This window comes from Haliaeetus albicilla, chromosome 20 (assembly GCF_947461875.1).
Source record: "Haliaeetus albicilla chromosome 20, bHalAlb1.1, whole genome shotgun sequence".
In the NCBI taxonomy this organism is placed as follows: Eukaryota; Metazoa; Chordata; class Aves; order Accipitriformes; family Accipitridae; genus Haliaeetus; species Haliaeetus albicilla.
In genome coordinates, this window is record NC_091502.1 from 16,230,104 (window position 1) to 16,248,512 (window position 18,409).

The 18,409-nt window shown below is 43.8% G+C and overlaps 1 protein-coding gene across 5 annotated transcripts in view; it reads left to right on the forward strand.

The window, feature by feature from the left end:
- MTMR2 (myotubularin related protein 2) overlaps positions 1-18,409 on the forward strand; it is a 67,224-nt gene that overhangs the window by 38,332 nt on the left and 10,483 nt on the right. For 4 of the 5 annotated variants that reach the window (XM_069808346.1, XM_069808342.1, XM_069808344.1 and 1 more), the window contains 7 exons: positions 201-276; positions 3,518-3,612; positions 3,790-3,900; positions 5,922-6,023; positions 6,679-6,762; positions 14,436-14,585; positions 15,410-15,598. In XM_069808346.1, coding sequence (XP_069664447.1) covers positions 231-276; positions 3,518-3,612; positions 3,790-3,900; positions 5,922-6,023; positions 6,679-6,762; positions 14,436-14,585; positions 15,410-15,598 — 777 coding nt within the window. In that variant the 5' untranslated portion in view covers positions 201-230. The remainder of the gene's footprint in view (positions 1-200; positions 277-3,517; positions 3,613-3,789; positions 3,901-5,921; positions 6,024-6,678; positions 6,763-14,435; positions 14,586-15,409; positions 15,599-18,409) is intronic. The other variant, XM_069808343.1, reaches the window with a different exon arrangement.

Sequence of the window (18,409 nt, forward strand, 5' to 3'; positions counted from 1 at the left end):
CCAATGGTATGCTCAAGGACTGCATGGAGGTCTTTCACATGCTTTGTGTTGACCTTTTGGAGGCTGAGACACTAGGCAGTACCTCAAGATCTTTGAATGTTTGTTGTCCTTGATATTATTGATCCGTTGCAGGTAAGTGTAAGCTTCTCGGCTTATGAAAACGTAATGAATTTCTTTTTCTACCTCTGTCTTTTGCCTAGGTCCTGAGGGAGACCAATAAATTAGCTGAAATGGAAGAGCCACCTTTGCTACCAGGAGAAACCATTAAAGACATGGGTATGTGAAAATTCCTTATTGTTTGCTGACCAAATAGGGTATTCTTAGAGCAAAATATCTTGGCGGTCATTGACCAACAGCAGCAAATTGCTTATGTTTTGAGAACCATGGTCAGGTTGTTTCATTAATCGAGTTATTGCACATCACATGAGCCAAGGTAACTGTATGTCTCCTAGTAGCATGTAGCAAATACAAGGCAATTCAATGTATCTGAGCATGAGTGATGAGCTAGGTTGTACAGCTTTGCATTTGCTGCCTCCTGAGAGCACATGGATCGACCATTTCAAGTTGTGCTTCTTAGGCTGACACAGCACAATTGTGTGTCGAATCTCTATCGCAGACTGCAGCAGAGGATACAGCGCTGTTGCAGAGAACTTGTTGTGATAGGGGGATGGGGCTTTTTTCCTTTTTTTTCATCCAGACATTCTGACATGCATCAGGTTTGCTGATGCACTCCAGTCTGAAAGTTTGAGTAAGCCTCTTGATTAATTTTCTGTGAAAGATTTTGCATTCACTAGTTTTAACATGTTGCCTTCTTCTTAAAATGATATCGAAGAGTGCAACTGCAGTCCTAAAAATAGCCCCCCCCAAACCAAAACTGAAAATACCTGACCAAAAAACCACACTCAACAAAACCAAACCAAAATAAAACCCCACCTCAATGCTCAGTCCTTTTCTCTACTCCTTTCCTAAGGACTCTGAACTCGTACTCCGACCATGCACTGCAGACTGACATCTAACTCACTCCACAGGCACAGTTAGCTCTTACAGCAAGACTATATTTCGAAGGGTTCCTGGGGAATGGTTTAAGGGATCAGAGTCAGCAGTGTTTTATCTGTTGACAAATGATGTGATGAGCCACGTTAAGTTTGGGTGGCTTTTGGAGTAGCCCAGACAGCAGCTGCCTGGTCCAGAAAGAACTTAAAGGCAGCAAAAAAGAAACCTTTATTATTCATCAGCAATAATTATTTCCTGGTAAAAGTGTCAAGAAAGGCAAATGTAATTCTCTTTGCATTTTACAGGGAAGGGAAGAAAAATTATTTCAGCCAACCCAATAATCTCGGGTAAGATTGGCCCTGTATGAGACAGGAATTCCATAAGCAGGGGAATTAGTAAATCCTGGTTTCCAGTATCTTTCCCCCATATGGATTCTCTTATATCTAGTGAAGACTGAGCTTATTAGACTTTCCCTTGGTAGTAACACTAGTACTGCCTCTCTATTATACCTGGCATCCGTTCTCACAAACAGTCTAGCATTTTAATGCCTTGGAGGTCCCTACTTATCAGATAGAGACTGCTGAAATCATACAACCATGATAGGGTTAAGGTCAGACAAGCCATGTGTGTAGGTACATGTGTACATGTGCAGTGTAATTAAGTAAAATTGTTTCTGTAGGAAACCAAGCTAATAAAATGCAAATGTAAAAGGTGATGTGGCTTACAAGCTGGCAAGGCCAGTGTTTGAGGTCATGCCTGGGATTCCTTACCTGGAAAACATTTTTCTAGCACTTTTCCTCTTTACCCAGAAATCCTGTTCCTTTTCAGATGTAAATGCACACTTCCCTTATTAGTAGATTTTTTTTTTTATTTTTTTCAAACGTTTTGAAATTACATTTTGAATAATGGAACTCTAGTGGAAAATCCAGGCAGTCTGCCCTCACCCTTATTATGCTTCACGAGTCTGTTTTCAAACCTCTGTCAAACTAGTCTTTGAAAAGAAGTGATTAAGAATTGGCCAATAATGAAACACTCGGTTTAATTAGAACTGGCTAGAAGCATTTTGTGTTTAATTGCCCTTCAAACAAACACATGTAAATTAAAATAAATAAATAAATAAATATTGAAAATGCTAGCATGTGTATGTATGATTTTATTTATTTTTAACCAAAAAGCCTGTGCTACGTATTTTGCTCTAAATTAGTCACTTCTGATATTTTAAGGATCCTTCTCCGTATCCATATCTCAAGAGTCAGTGAAGACTATGCAGAAGCAGAGCTGACATGAGAGAGATTTAGTTGCATGAGTTGCCAGTGGCCTGGAGTAAGGCAGTATCTCTTCCTCCCTCCCTCCCTCCAGGCTAAATCTCATGGGATAAAGGTAGAAGAAATTCAGGTCCCCATCTTAACACCGCAGCAGCCTCGTACCTCACGTACGTGGTGGCTGTCACCTGGATGGGAGGCAAGCTGTCCTCCTGACTTCACACAGCCCTTGCAAAATGGATCCTGTAGGGTTTGGAGGCTTGAGGTTTTTAAGATGGTCCAGGGAGTTCTTTCATAGATCTGGCAGCTCTGGGCAGTGGGTCTCCTGAAAGATCTCTGTGTGTTTGAGGGGTGTCATTACTTGTCGGTGCTAGCGTAAACCATTGCCACGGCACAGCCGGCCAACTGCTTCAGTGGCAGAAGACGTGATGGGTCACTGCTGGGTGGTGAGGGGGGGAGGGAATGACTTAAATGTTGGCGTTTTTAATTGATGTAAAACAGAAGGGCAGTTAGGGGAGGTGTTTGCTGTGGAAAACCAGCAGCACCTCTTGCCTTTTGCTGGAACAAGTGAGAAACGTTTGAGGCCTTTTAAGAAGGGGACTGTTTTGAGTCACCATCACTCAGGCTCAAAAATAATTGAATTGTTGCAGAGTAACTTGATCGCTGACTTCAGACTTAAAATCACCGGCAGTTGGGTGCTATACAGATTCGTAGCTGCTGGAAATTGCTGTAGTTCCTCTGGCTTTTAGCATGAAGGTCTTCATCCCAGGGCTCACTCTGTGTACAAGGGTGTGCAAAGGACCCAAGCATCCTAGAAGCCACATGTAGGAGAACTGCCTTCTCCTGTCCTTGGTGGCACAAACCAGCTTGCAGATGATTCTTAGCTTTTATGCAGATTGTTGTCAGCTTCAAACGTACGCATCCAGGCAGGAATCGTCTCCTCTTTTCGTGCGTGGTGTTCTCAGCTACTGGCAATGCATTGCTCAGTAAGAGTAAACAGTTTGCAGCCGAACACTAGCTTTTTTACAGGGGTAGCAGTTCTGTGCAAATGTAGAATTCTAGGTGATGGTACTTGCCTGGAGTTCAATTTATAGCCAAATGCTTGCCTTCTCCACAGAACTGAAACTTTCATGTTAGTTCTAGGCTAGAACCCAGATTAAGCTTGTTTTCATTTCATGATCTGAAAAGTAGAGCCCCAAATATTGTTGCTGCCATAATTTTACTCTCATAAATTAAAAACTTTTTTTTTTCTTTTTTTTAAGCTAAGGATGTTACTTACATCTGCCCCTTCACTGGAGCAATCAGAGGAACCCTTACTGTTACCAATTATAGACTGTATTTTAAAAGCATGGAACGGGTAAGCTTTTGAAACCATCTGCTTTTGTTGGCTATTCAATCTTTAGACCTAGGTGTGCTTTGAGAGAAATTCTGTGTGAATCATAGCTATATGTTTGGGAATATAGGCTTAAGGGAGCAGGAGCTGGGGATTTTTCCCCCTCCCCTTTTTAAACTCACAAATTTGAACTGTCTACAGGACCCTCCTTTTGTCCTAGATGCATCTTTAGGTGTAATCAACAGAGTGGAGAAAATTGGAGGTGCTTCCAGTCGCGGTGAGAATTCATATGGGCTGGAGATTGTATGCAAGGTAAACTTTTATCTGTTTTACAATAGGGGAAGGGGAACATATATTTTAAAAGGTTTTCATTGTAGTATTGTAGGAAGTTCTGCAAAACATTTCAGTCAGTATGACTTCACACACTTCAAAAAACATTGGATTTTAAAAGTAATTTTCAGGATTCTCCAGCTCCACTCATTCAAGATGAGATCCAAACCTTTATTCAGGCTTTGTGCTAGGTAATGTCTTTTCTTCAAACCTAGGCGTGCATCCCGCTAATGCAGTTCTCAGGGTTGCCCACCAGGCTATTCCAGCTAGACTCCAGTTATGGTGAAATACAGGATGCTTTTCACTCACTTCAAGAGCAAGAAAGGGGCATTTTTCTCCCTAAATCATTAGCTTATGTCCACCTGCTGGTGTGCTTTGTGGTGAGGGACTGGCAAATAGCCTTCCATCCTCGAGGCTGTTCTTCCATTTCTTTCCAGGCAGTACATATTTCACATGTACCTCTCAAGAACCCTTGGAATCATTGAAAATCTAAACTTCAATAAAAATTAACAGTTCGCCTCCTCATGTGTCTACTTACTGTAGACCCACAGAGTAGATAAAGCCACCATCTCCAGTCCTAAATCTACACTTCTGCTGTTCCCCAGGGCATGGCCCCTCTGCTTCCCTCAGTGGCCGTGTGGGGAGAGCTGGATTCTGAACCTTTTAGGTCTTGGGCTGCTTAGAGCTCTTGTCAGAGCCCCCTCAAGGATGCCGCTTGATGGATAAGGCCAGATGGAGGAATGAAAAGGAGTCCGAAACTGCTCTGGTCACTGCTGTGATTTTGAGGCACCAGGAAGCTAAGCACACTCTCAAGCTGTGGGCATACTGAGTCAAGAGCAGTTGATGTAAGCTATACCAAATCACCCAGCTGCTCCCTCGTCCTATTGCAGTCATGATCCTCCCTGGCTAATGTAGGGGTGCTTGTACTGGCAAGCTAATTTTTCCCTGTTTTGAGCTGGATTCCCAGTCCTCAGCCATTTTGCCTATATGCAAATTTGCACACATGGTCAGGTTTGGAGTGAATTATATTGTTTCCCTGGGTGGGAAACCCAGCCACAAACTATATGATGAGTATCTTGGCCCTATACAACTTGGGCCAGCCTGCTTGGCCCGGGCTATGCAGAGCAGTTTAGTGCAGTAACAGAGTAGTACAGATACGGCTTCTGCATCCTGAAATGTGTTCTGTCTGAGACCAATTACCTAATCTCAGTTTTGTGAGAAAGCTAAGTCTTTAGCTGTTTATCTCATTCTCTGACTTGCTGTAACATCTTCATACGCTTGAACTTGATAGCTCATTTCCTGCTTGTGGCTTTTAAACTGTTTACTACAAGTGTCTGACTTGTAGGCTTGGCTGGAAAATCTTGGCATCTTAGAGACGCTTTATTTAGTTTCCGAATTTGATTTTGTAGATGAGTACAGAAGGGAGGTCCTGGGTTACCACTCTTTGTGGAAACTGTGCTGCTGTGCAAAGTGGAGGAGTTCTCAGTTTCAAGACATCCTCTTGAGTGCACTGAGAGATGGAAGCTTTAACGGGAGATGGCACTGGTTGCTTTGCACCACACTGGCTGGACTTGGGCTCCCTACGTGCAGTAGCTCTCTGGAGGTCCTTTGTGAGGCAGTCCCTTCCAGCTGTCTTCTGGCACAGCTCAGCGTGAGAGCCCAGTAAGAGGTAGGAGGTCTGTCTCACAAAGTCCTGTCAGTCAGCTTGTTCCTCCCCTAGACTTTCAGCAGGTAGAGAGCTTCACGTGAAGGCAAGATGCTGCGCTCAGGTGCACCTGTGCGCTCCCTCTGCTCCTCTGCAGTTGTGGCAAGCTTTGTTGGAGGCTGCAGACGACTACTGAACCAAGCCCAGAGTTACAATACAATGTTCAAAGTACGATATTAAATCAGTACTAGAAAGAACATCATGATGTGACCCTATTTTGAATGCTGGCTTTTGGATTTTCTTTGGATTTTGAAGTGGTTCAAAAATCTGCAATTTGATTTCCCTCTTTTTTTCCTAGGATATTCGAAATTTGCGATTTGCTCATAAACCTGAAGGGAGAACTAGACGATCCATATTTGAGAACCTAATGAAATATGCTTTCCCAGTTTCAAATAATCTGGTAAGTATTTTCTTTTCAGTTTTTACCAAAAGACACAGAATGGCAGTAAGCTGTTTTGTTCAGTTCCATCTATTTGGTACAGCGTTCACATGGGGTGCATTTTGCTGAAGAAGGAGAAATGCTGGGTTTTAAATCTGTTTTAAAATTAATTCTGTAGGAGTTTAGATTGTATAGAAAACAGGAAAGGTCTGCTACTGTGAGGCTGGAGTCCTTCATGCATGGAGAATGACTTACTGATACATCCTCCTAACAGCTAATGGTGACTGCACTGCCCCAAATCTGGAATGCAGTTTGTCTGCTCTGTCGTGTTACGACACTGCAATTGTTGCTTCAAATACTGGTTGAAAGGATCTAGTTCTAAATATGTAAGAGCGTTCTTGCCCAAATAGTCTTTTCTTTCTGTCTTTAATAATAAACTCCTTTTGTCCGTGAAGTACTAGGTAATAGACAAGCAAGATCAGGGGTATAGAGGAAAGTATGTTGTTGTACTAATTACCTGCTACAGCGAGCATGTTGATCTTTTTCACAAAGCCCTAAAAGAAAAGTAGTGCAGTGGGAAAAAAGAAAGACCAGTCATAAGTTACTATTTGAGATCTCAAACATCCTGGAAATGGGCTCTGAGTGGGCTCTTAATGGTAAATTTTCTTTCTTTCAGCCACTTTTTGCATTTGAGTACAAAGAGGTTTTCCCAGAAAATGGATGGAAGGTGTATGACCCCACTTGGGAGTACAGAAGACAGGTGGGTATTGTGCCATGTCTTTCCTCATCTTCTCTACTCTTCAGAAGTGAGGCTCTGTGCAGTAATATAATTACAGGTCGCATAGAGCGGAGAATGATCCTGCTGACAAATGTGGTGCAGGCTGGGTTAGGACATTGTTCTGCACACTGCAGTGACTGATGATAGCAGTACAGCTTTAGAGATAGTAGCATCCACTGATGAAGTTCATTACTCAGGCTGCAGACAGCTGACTTTAGGCTTTGGTGGAAAAAACTTTTGCTCTGACTTAGTCATCAGCCACTGTTGGCAGTGAGGAACAGAGGATGCGTTTTGCAAGTACAGGTGTCCCGTTATTGAGTTTCACACCTCAGCTCTCGCTTGTATCAGTTTTAATTCTTCCCAGTTTTTCCTGTCTCAGACAGGAACTTGGAAGGAAGAAAAATTAAATGTAGAATGCCTTCATTTTCTTGGGGAATCAGTCAGCACAGGGATCAGCCTAGAGGGTGTTGTGATTAACCATAGCTTAGAACAGACAGTTGTAGTGTGTCCAGAGTAGACTGGTCAAAGGTATTAATGATCGTGAAGTGGCAGGCTGTCAATTAGGAATGCTGTGGTAAAACTTGAGTGTTCCTGCCTGGGGGAAAAGATGGGAGAATTCTGGTTTTTATAATGAAATCACTCTTCTCATAAAATCCTTAAGTAGAGGAAACAGCACAATTCAGTGACACATTTGCCCTGGACACAGTAAAATTCTGTCTCATCCAGATCTGCCAGAATAAAAACAATTTTCCTTTGTAAAATTAAGAAATTTTAAGCCAGTAAATTTAAAGATTTATTTGGGTCTTTCCCATAAAACGAAACAAAACCTGACCTACGTCCTAGCCTAGTAGTTCATCTGATTCCTGGCATTCAAAACGTAAGGAAAGGATTAATTTTTCTAGCTTTAGTCTTCTAAAAGCTGGGCATGCCTTCTAAATTGGTTATCTAGGCCTGTCATTAACAGATGGGGAGAGAGCGCTTCACTGTTGGGGGTGATTTGTTCCCTCCTAAAATAGCTGCCTAAGATAGATCGCTGGCTTCTAGGCTGCTAATTGAAAGTGAGATGTATCTTACCTCCGCTGTCTTCATTGCAAAAAGGGTATGTTTTGCAATGAGAGACCACAATCTAAAATCATAGTAGAGACAAACTCTGATCATTTGTAATCAATGACACACATTGTATCTAAGGTCAACTTTGATTTATAAGACCAGATAATGCAGTGATTATTTCTTCATTTAGAATTTACCTCTTTCTTGGTAGTAATTTTAAGGAAAGATCTGTTTATAAAGAAGGATCTGCAGCCCAAGCTGCATGGGCAAGATGCTTCTTGATAGGGCTGAGAACTTTGGAGTAAAGGCTAAAGAACACCTGTGCTATCAAAATAATCTCCATTGAAGAGCACAGCATTCACTTAGCCAAGCTTCAGTTAAAACAGATGAAGTACAAAAGACATTCTTACAATACCTGGAGAGAAGGAAGGGTGACCCTTGAGAATTTGGAGGTAGACTATTCCAATTTCTTAATCCTGGCATGTCTGGTTTTAGAATACAAGCTTCTCTGTCCATATCAGTTTTTAGATTGTGATTGGCTGTACCTTAAATTTGGCAGGAGCTTGGTTACATGGTGAAAGAATACCTGTATCTACATGCATGTGATTTGCAGCTTTTCATGGCCTTTCTGTAAAGAAAATGAGACTCTGGGCCATGGTATCTTTGTTTCTGGTCACACAAGGTAGCACTGTTGTGTGTAAAGCATATCACAATCGAAACATTGCTGCAACGTGTACTTCTTTTGCTATGACCTGTTTTTCTATCATTTTTGAGCGGACAGGAAAGACTTAGCCTGACTGCTTTTATGTCAAGAAATCAAACTAATGTCCATATGTGGAAGCCCCTGGTCATTTGCTTACATTGGTAACTGCAAATATTAATCCAAACCTGGATTTTTTGCAGCCATGGCCTATCTGAATTTTACCCATGATGAGCCACACTCATTCCCATTCCAGATCATGCAATCCATCTGTTCCAGTAGCTTATCTCCAAAAGTGACCAACACCAGCTGCTGAAGACGAGGCAAACCATACTGCAGTAGATGTTTATGTTGTGATCTGGCCAGGAGGAGAATTTCATCCCTTTCATGAGATTGATTTAGGTCCTGCAGCATGAAGCTTTATGTCCTCTCCAAAACGTTTAGGTATTTCAGTCTGTTTATTTAATTTCAGCATTTATAACTATGGATGTTCAATTTATCTGTGTGAATGTCTTAGCCTTTTTTCTTAATCCAGCCAGGTTCTGTTAAAGCAGTAACAAATACTACAGTAAATCAGGATTATGTCCTGAAATGGCAGCAGGGATTCGTTAACAGTGAAACAAAATGGGCATCATCAAATCAGATAATGGGATTACCTGTCTCTGACTGTATGAATTGTGATCAAAAATAGAAAAGCAGGACATATGCACTGTCTGCAGGACCTTTTGGAATTGGTTTAAAAACTGTTAGTGAAGAGCTGGCCTAGGGCATAAGCAGCCCAGCAGTATGGCCAGGCATTAACTTGGTCTGTCTTAGGCCAGGTCAATCATTTCCCTGTGTGAGCAGGGACACAGAGAGAGGGGAGCGGAATGAAAGTAGAAGCCAACTACCAGGCATCCAGAAAAGACTTCTAGAATAGGATCCTTGGTAGGATCTTTGTCTACACTGGTAGACATGGCAAGTTTGCATGTCGTGTGATTTATTTACTATAATTTTTTTTCAGATTAATATAAGTGTGTTGATATGATAGAGATTGTAGCAATTAGGAAAGATACTCAGTAAACCCCTGACTTCTCTGTTAGCGTTCTTGGGAAAGATGGAAATATGTAACTTCTAAAAATCTGTGATTGTGTAAAACTATGGGGAGTAATAAACAACCTGTAGAGAACAAAAGGAACTCAGAGAGGTTTGGGATTTAGTTGGTAAATGGAATCACATGTGGCAAATGAAATTTAAAACTGAAATTGCTCCCTGATTTTTATTACACGCGGGCTGGCAGAGTATAAAACAGAATTGCAAAGTGAATAAGACTCAGTTGAAACCAAAAGGCCTTGAGATGCCTTTGGAGAAACTTAAAGCTTTCATTTTCCATAACAAGGTGGGGAGCATTTGGAAAATATTACAAGGGGTTGTGAAGTTGGAAATGTGTGGTGTTTCCCTACAGAAGTCGTGCTCGTCTAATCCTGTGCTCTGGTCATACGTACCAGGCAGCCACAGTATAGGGCTGTGGTTGCTGCTTTCAGAGAAAACGTATAGAAATTAATAATTCAGAAGAAGACCTGACCTGTTCCGAGGATAAAAGAAGTGCCCAGCATTAGTATACAAGCAGAGTGGGAAAGGTAGAGCATGAGAACAGCACCCTACAGAGGAATGTTGGGTGTAATTTAGGGGAGTAAAATGAGAATTGAACTGTTAAATGTCCCATGGTTTAACTGAGGTCCTGCTTATGCTAGGTATGTCTCTACTGCAAAACAGATCATAGCTCTCTTGTGCTAAGTGGACACAACCTGGGCTGAGTACACGGCAGAGGGACCAGCTTGGCTCTGGCAGCTGTGTCCTGTGTCGGTGCAGGGATGCGCCTGAGCTAATGTGCTCAGCCGCTTGGTATCTCATGGCTCAAGCCAAGTTTGAGAGAGGCACCGCTGGTGTGTAACTGGGGACCCTCCCTGCCTTGCCCGCTGCAGCTCAGGGTGTACCTGCACGGCTAAGCTCGGAATCGGTCCACTGGATCCTGTAGAGAGATGAATTATATGTGTAACTCCAGCAAGGAAATTATTTTTTTCCTGTCAGTGAAAGATCCTCATGTGCTTAAGCTTAAACATGTGCTTTGCAAGGTAGTGGCTTCAGTGCCGTGCCGATATGTCTTCAACAGTTTTTCCCTGCGAATGAAGAAACTCCCATCTTCTACAACGTGCATAGGTCAAGTGATAACTGAGCAGGGGTCATTAAAGTGAGGCATGAATGACTACCCAGAAGGAAACCAAGTCTGGTTTATGTGTGTAGATGATACAAAGGCTGTGTCTCTATGGTTAGATGATACAGTCGTAAGGAGTGTTCCCAAGCAGTGGGGCACCTTCATCATGAGTTCCAGGCATAGCTTCAGTCCAGGCTGTTACCATCCCTCTTTTGAGTGAGTGTTTGAGAATCTTTAGCCATGCATGAGAGTAATCTTTCAGCAAGATGTATGCACATTGAGAGTATGAAGCAGTTATTTACTGGCTAACACACAGAAAAGATAGCTGAGATTTAACTAGCTACTAGGCTGAGCATTAGTACTCACCACCTCAGAGAAGGCAGAGAGACTTTCCTGGCCAGGCAGGCACCAGTGAGAGGAGAAGGATCAGCTTCTGCACCTCCTTCAGTTGGGTTGTTGTTGCCATCTTCCACCAGCAATGTCAACACCAGCACACAGATGACCCAGCTGTTGGCCCTCACCCAATGACTAAACTTACTAAACTCGCAGTTTTTCCCTTAGGATGCAATACCATTTCATGATGTTGTTTTCCCTCTTGAAATCTTGAGCTACCAGCAATCCCCACCTCGTCTTCCTCTGTCTGCAGTTTTACATTTCTTGCCTTTCTGTGGATTTTCAGACAGCTCTTTCACATGGCTTTGCAGTGTCCTTGGCACTCTGAGCCACGGTGGTGTAGCTGGGCCACATCAGAGGTGGGACCTGAAGAGGCAGTCAGGCCCTTGTGGAGTAGAGAAGAGGGAGGGCTGCAAGGCCAGCTTGCCTGCTCCCAAACCTGGGCACAGTTCAGAGGCTGATACAAGCCAAGGATCACCAGTAGGCAGTTTGAACAAACTGCCCTGTTTTGAGGATGAATGAGTTTAATCGTATGGATGTGAGGTGCACTGTGCCAGCTGGTCTCAGTGAGAACAGTCATGGGCACCTTTCGTTTATGACTATAAATGTGGCCACGTTGCCTTCCTCACTTTGCCCTTTGGCAGACACTGAACACGTGAATTCTCCTGAAATCAGGGTCTACTAGCAGCATTGGTTTACCTGGAGAAGACTGACCTTGTGCACCAGTCAGGGCAGCCAGCTCTGGTCCCTAATGTGGACACCCAGCAGCCACGTTCCCTAGCAGCTTCAGGACTCTACCCGCTGTTAGCGGGTCATGCCTGGGTTCCTCCTGCAGGTGCACAGGCAGGCAGCTCCCAGAGCGGGTCCTGAGCTTGCAAAGGCTTCTTGAGTTACATCTGTAACAGTTTGGGTTGGTTTGATAGTAGGCTTTTGGGTGCTTACAACTTACCAGGAAGCAGTGAAATGCATCTTATATGAGGAAATACCAATGTGCTTTACCTCATATTTAGCTTTTTCTATTGATTCCAGCTGGAGAAAGCACAAATCTGAAGGAGCATGAGTAAATGCAGAAGCTACACTGCATCATGGCAAACGTCCTGGGAAGATGCAAATTCAGCTTCTCTTCTAGCCCTCTTTGTTTGCTTCAGTTCCTTAGAGAAAGTCATGATCTGAATCCAAAGCCCTCTTTGGGTGGTGCTGTGATTAAAGGCTCCCGTGCCAAGGGAAAGCAGACATTCCCTGTGATTCAAAGGAAATTTGAATGCTGACACACAGCATCTTTTCTTTCTTTGAGGGCTTGTCATGGATTTTCCTGCTCTGGGCTATTGCAGAGGAAAAATTTCGTTCAAATTTGTCAGGGTGGTAGCTGAAAGACCTAGAGCTTTGGAGGTGTCGGTTCTGGACTGAGCAGTGTGTGCTGAAGCAGTTCTGCCCAGCACTGTGAAGAGAGTGCTTTACAGTGCCAGTGACTGCTTGATCTTCTCAATGAGCACTGGTAGAGTTGCAGGGTAGAATGACAAGAAGCTTTTCTTCCATGTAACTGCTTGTCAGCTCTCATTTTCCTTGCCAAGAGTGTGCCGACAGTGTAGTTTTAATTCACATGTGGGGGAGGTGAAATCTCCAGGCGTTGCTGATGGATCCATTGCAGTGCAGTCATGTACTTACGAGGACAGGACTGAGAACAATTTAGTCATTTGCCATTAGTTCACTTCCAGATAGTAAGCAGTTTGATCACAGCTGATGGACAGCTAAGAGCAAGAGTCTTGCTATTCCCTGGCTGACAGCAGAGCTGGTGGACCCAGGAGATTCTGTCCTTGCTGCGTACAGCAGGTAGACCTCTGAGCATGTTTTACCCATCAGTAAGCTTGGACTGTGCGTACACACTTTTTGATGCCTTTTTCTGCCACCTCTTTGGCTTCAGGCAGTGCCAAAAATAGCTTTCCTTTAGGGTTTTGGGGTTCTTGTGATCCTGGCAGCTCTGCTGATTCCTTGTAGTAACGTTTCCTTCCCAGGGAGGGCCCCAGGACCAGGGGTGGTTCACAAGCAGGGTGTGGCTGGTATTAGACAGAAGATCTGTCCTCTCCTCAGATTTCTAACCATGACCTGTTTTGACAGCATGACTCACCGCTCTGACTGGGAACCGGCTGCTGTCTGTGTGGGTCAACCACAATTACCACAGCTCATCTGACTTGTGTTAGATTTGTCATTTGTTTCCTGTGGGAGCCGCGACAGTGGTAATCAGTGTCCCACCACCCTCCTTAAAATGAAGTACTGTTTATTAGAACAGAAGCATGTATTGTTTTAAGAGCTGATGTTCCTCTAAAACAGACTCTGTGCTTAACAGCCTGGCCATGTTCACTGTAGTAGATCTGTCTTCCCCACAGAGATGCTTTGTGTCAGTGCTCAGCCCTGCTGCAGCAAGTGTCTGTTTAAATCTCTCCTTGCAGGCACGCAGTAGCAACCACACTGTTTTGATCTGTTAACTCCCAGCGTCAGCTGAACTAAGTCTGCAGGTTGTCAGGATCGTCCCCATTGTGCTTCGGGTGTTACCTGGAGGTTATCATCTGGGAAGCTGTTGAGTTGCTTCCCCATCAGGACGTGCTGAGCTCAATGATGTGTGTGTGTGTAGATCCCCTGCTCTCCCAGCCCAAGTCAGACTAGTACAGCCAGAGAGCTTAATCTGAGAGGAACATGGGAGTTGCACATTACTGTCCAGATCACATACAGTCACGCGGCCAGAGACATACAATTATTAGGGTTTTGGTGGTTTTAGGGGATTGCACAGCTGTGCCACAAACACTGAACAAAGCCCAAAACAGATTGATTTTTTGGGGGTGTTTTACTGCCTGTTCTCCCTTCTGTCTTCCCCTCCATCCTGTCTGGTAACTCCACTTTCCATCCCCAGTTTCCACCCACCACGTTTGAGCTAAGTGCCGAGAGAGGAGTGAGGACTGTTGGTCACCTGTTCTGTCCTGCTCCTGGCTCTCCTATAAGCACCATGATGATACCAGGAGGTATGTTAAAGATGCTTTCAGGGGGATCACCTGTGTCGCCACATCTGTAGCCACCACAGTTCCTTTGCCATAGGTGAGCCTGCCTGCAGTCTTCTAGTTTTCCTGTTCCTCAGTGACCTGAGCAAAACATCTACCTCTCTGGGAAGAGGCATGAAATGCAAGTTACCAAGATAATGCAGTCCCAGGCTCCAGCCCTAAATGTCCTTCATTAACAAAAGTTGCCTTGCATTTCAGGTCTGGGGGTTTGACTGTGCTGAGATCTCAGAGCAACTCATTTGCTAACCTGCTGTTGTTTCCTCTTTAGGGAATTCCCAATGAAAGCTGGAGGTTGACCAAGATTAATGAGCGCTATGAACTGTGTGATACGTACCCTGCCATTCTAGCTGTGCCTGTAAACATTCCGGATGAAGAATTAAAGAGAGTAGCATCTTTCAGATCAAGAGGACGCATACCAGTGAGTGTGACAAAAGAAACCACTTTGATGTGGTTTTGTTACATACCTTTGGGCCATAAATAATACCAAGATCAGGCTGAGTGGATTCCAGGGAGAAAATAAATGGTCAATGGATAATAAAAGTGCCAGCAACATGTTTGAGGAGTTAGAAAGCAACATTGTCTGCTGGGACTACTGTTGTGAAAAAGATGTAGACTAAACCAAAATGAGAAGATAAGATAACTTAGCACAACCCAGACAAAATCTCAGTTCAGTTCCTGAGAAATGCAAAGCAGCCCTATTTGGTTGTTTACAGTTGTCTGGCCTACTCTGACTTGCAGGATAGAGGAATACGTAGTGATGCTCTTGATGAAAATGCTTATTAAATGAAATTAAGACAAAACACATCATTATGATGATTATTTTAGCAGTAAGTGGAAATGTACTCTTTTACTTCTCAAGTCGATAGAAAATTAAATCTGTTCCTAAAGTGCTTAACTTTTACGTGGTGTAACATAGAGTAAGACATAGCCCAATGACTGCAGAGCGAGAAAGTGTGCTTATGACTCACACAATGGCAAGAAAACAGTCTGCATCCTATTTAAAAGTCAGACTTAAACCTATTCAGTCACCTCTTGTTTGTTCAAACTTTGGGAATACCACCAGAATGAATGAGTAAGGACAGAAGAGCTCGCTCTTTCATTCAATCGTGATTTAATAGAATCCAGCCTTCTGGAACCAGCAAATACAAGGCAGGATCCCAGAGCAAGCCATTACAGGTAAAACACTTCACTGGTTTAATGAATCCCATTTTTCTTTCATTTCTTTTTCATTTGTTTTCAAAGGTATTGTCATGGATTCACCCAGAAAGTCAAGCAACAATCACTCGCTGTAGCCAGCCAATGGTGGGAGTGAGTGGCAAGCGAAGCAAGGAAGATGAAAAGTACCTTCAAGCCATCATGGATTCTAATGCTCAATCCCATAAAATCTTCATATTTGATGCAAGGCCTAGTGTGAATGCTGTAGCCAATAAGGTCAGGTGCTTTTTCCCCTGTCTAAAGCTGGGAATGTAATAATTTAAAGCACATTTCCCACCACCATTCCAAATTATTCCTGAGGATCACAAAGGGTTTTCCACTGTGAAGGGGGGAGTCATATGCAATGATCTGATTCTCTGGACAGACTTTTACACCTGCGTTGGTATCTGTAAGATATCAGAGTGACTACTAAAGTCCATTTGGGTTAATCTACAATGGGAAATGAGATTGGAAGGGGAAAAAAAAATCAAATTAGTACTGAGGTCAAACTCCAGCACCCTGGATCTTGTGTATCACCATTTTTCTCTTCACATGGTTGAAAGACTGCTTCCCCTAACAGCACTAGAACTCTGTCCCTGTTAACTGTGATGGGAGCAGCACTTCTGAAAATCAGGCATCATGATCTTTAATCTCAAAATATAAGCTGGGGATCTTTAATGTCTAGGAATGTTGCTGTGTTCTTCCTGCTGTTACAGTGTCATGGTTTAACCCCAGACAGCAACTAAGCACCACGCAGCCGCTGTCTCACTTCTCCCCCACGCAGTGGCATGGGGGAGAGAATCGGGGAAAAAAGAATCGTGGGTTAAGATAAGAACAGTTTAATAGAACAGAAAGGAAGAAAATAATAATGACAATAGTAACAATAATAAAATGACAATAATAATAATAAAAGGATTGGAGTATACAAAACAAGCGATGCACAACGTTATTGCTCACCACTCACTGACTGATGCCCAGTTAGTTCCTGAGCAGTGATTTCCACCCAGGGGCCAACTCCTCCCAGTTTATATACTGGGCATGATGTCACATGGTATGGAATACCCCTTTGGCCAGTTTGGGTCAGCTGTCCTGGCTGTGTCCCCTTCCAACTTCTTGTGCCCCTCCAGCCTTTTCGCTGGCTGGGTATGAGAAGCTGGAAAATCCTTGACTTGTTGCTAAGTAGTGTTTGTACCAACTGAAAACATCAGTGTGTTATCACCATTCTCCTCATACTGAACCCAAAACATAACACTATACCAGCTACTAGAAAGAAAATTAACTCTATCGCAGCCAAACCCAGGACATTCAGAATCACAGAATCATAGAATAGTTTGGGTTGGAAGGGACCTTTAAAGGTCATCTGGTCCAACCCCCCTGCTATGGGCAGGGACATCTTCAACTAGGTCAGGTTGCTCAAAGCCCCATCCAACCTGGCCTTGAACATTTCCAGGGATGGGGCATCGACCACCTCTCTGGGAAACCTGCGCTAGTGTTTCACCACCCTCTTTGTAAAACATTTCTTCTTTATATCTAGTCTGAATCTACCCTCTTTTAGTTTAAAACTATTAATTACCCCTTGTCCTATCGCAACAGGCTCTACTAAAAAGTCTATCCCCATCTTTCTTCTAAGTCCCCTTTAAGTACTGGAAGGCTGCAATAAGGTCTCCCCAGAGCCTTCTCTTCTCCAGGCTGAACAACCCCAACTGTCTCAGCCTTTCCCCATAGGAGAGGTGTTCCATCCCTCTGATCATTTTTGTGGCCCTCCTCTGGACCCGCTCCAACAGGTCCATGTCTTTCCTGTGCTGAGGACCCCAGAGCTGCATGCAGCGCTCCAGGTGGGGTCTCAGGAGAGCAGAGCAGAGGGGCAGAATCACCTCCCTCCACCTGCTGGCCACGCTTCTTTTTATGCAGCCCAGGATATGGTTGGCTTTCTGGGCTGCGAGTGCATATTACTGGCTCCTATTTGGTTTTTCATCCACAAATTCCCCCAAGTCCTTGGCAGGGCTGCTCTCAATCCCTTTATCCCCCAGCCTGTACTGATACCAGGTGTTGTCCTGACCCATGTGCAGGACCTTGCACTTGGCCTTGTTGAAGTTCATGAGGTTCACACGGACCCACTTCTCAAGCTTGTCCAGGTCCCTCTGGATGGCATCTCATCCCTCAGGTGGGTCAACTGCACCACTCAGCTTGGTGTCACCTGCAAACTTGCTGAGGGTGCACTCGATCCCACTGTTTGTGTCACTGCTGAAGATATTAAACACTGCTGGTCCCAGTACGGACCCCTGAGGGACACCACTTGTCACTGAACTCCGTCTGGACATTGAGCTGTTGACCACAACCCTCTGGATGCGACCATCCAACCAGTTCTTCATCCACCAAACAGTCCATCCATTAAATCCATATCTCTCTAATTTAGAGAGAAGGATGTTGTCGGGGACTGTGTCAAAGGCCTTACAGAAGTCCAGGCAGATGACATCCGTAGCTCTTCCCTTGTCCACTGATGCAGTCACTCCATCATAGAAGGCCACTAGGTTGGTCAGGCAGGACCTGCCCTTGGTGAAGCCACGCTGGCTGTCTCAAATCACCTCCCTGTCCTCCATGTGCCTTAGCAGAGCTTCTAGGAGGATCTGTTCCCTGATCTCCCCAGGCACAGAGGTGAGGCTGACAGGTCGGTAGTTCCCAGGGTCCTCCTTTCTACCCTTTTAAAAATTATGTCTCATGCCATCACTGTAAGCCCTGTTTTAGTGGTAGAACCGCTTTGTTGCACTAAAGCTGATGGGTTTTTAAATTTGTTTTTAAAATCTGCCTTTCCCACTATTTAGGAAAGGCACTTGGTGTGTGGGTGTACTCTTCTATAATAGTATGGTAAATTTGTAAATGACAGAATAGTGAATCTAATGAGCTAGCAGCTTGAATGGGGATAAATTATAATTACAGAGGGAAAGAAGGCATATTATGTGATATTCTTTGGTAAAAATTATAGCATTCATTAACTTTTGCAGGAGAGAGACACAAAGTGTGTGTGTGTACATGTTTGTTCCCAATTGT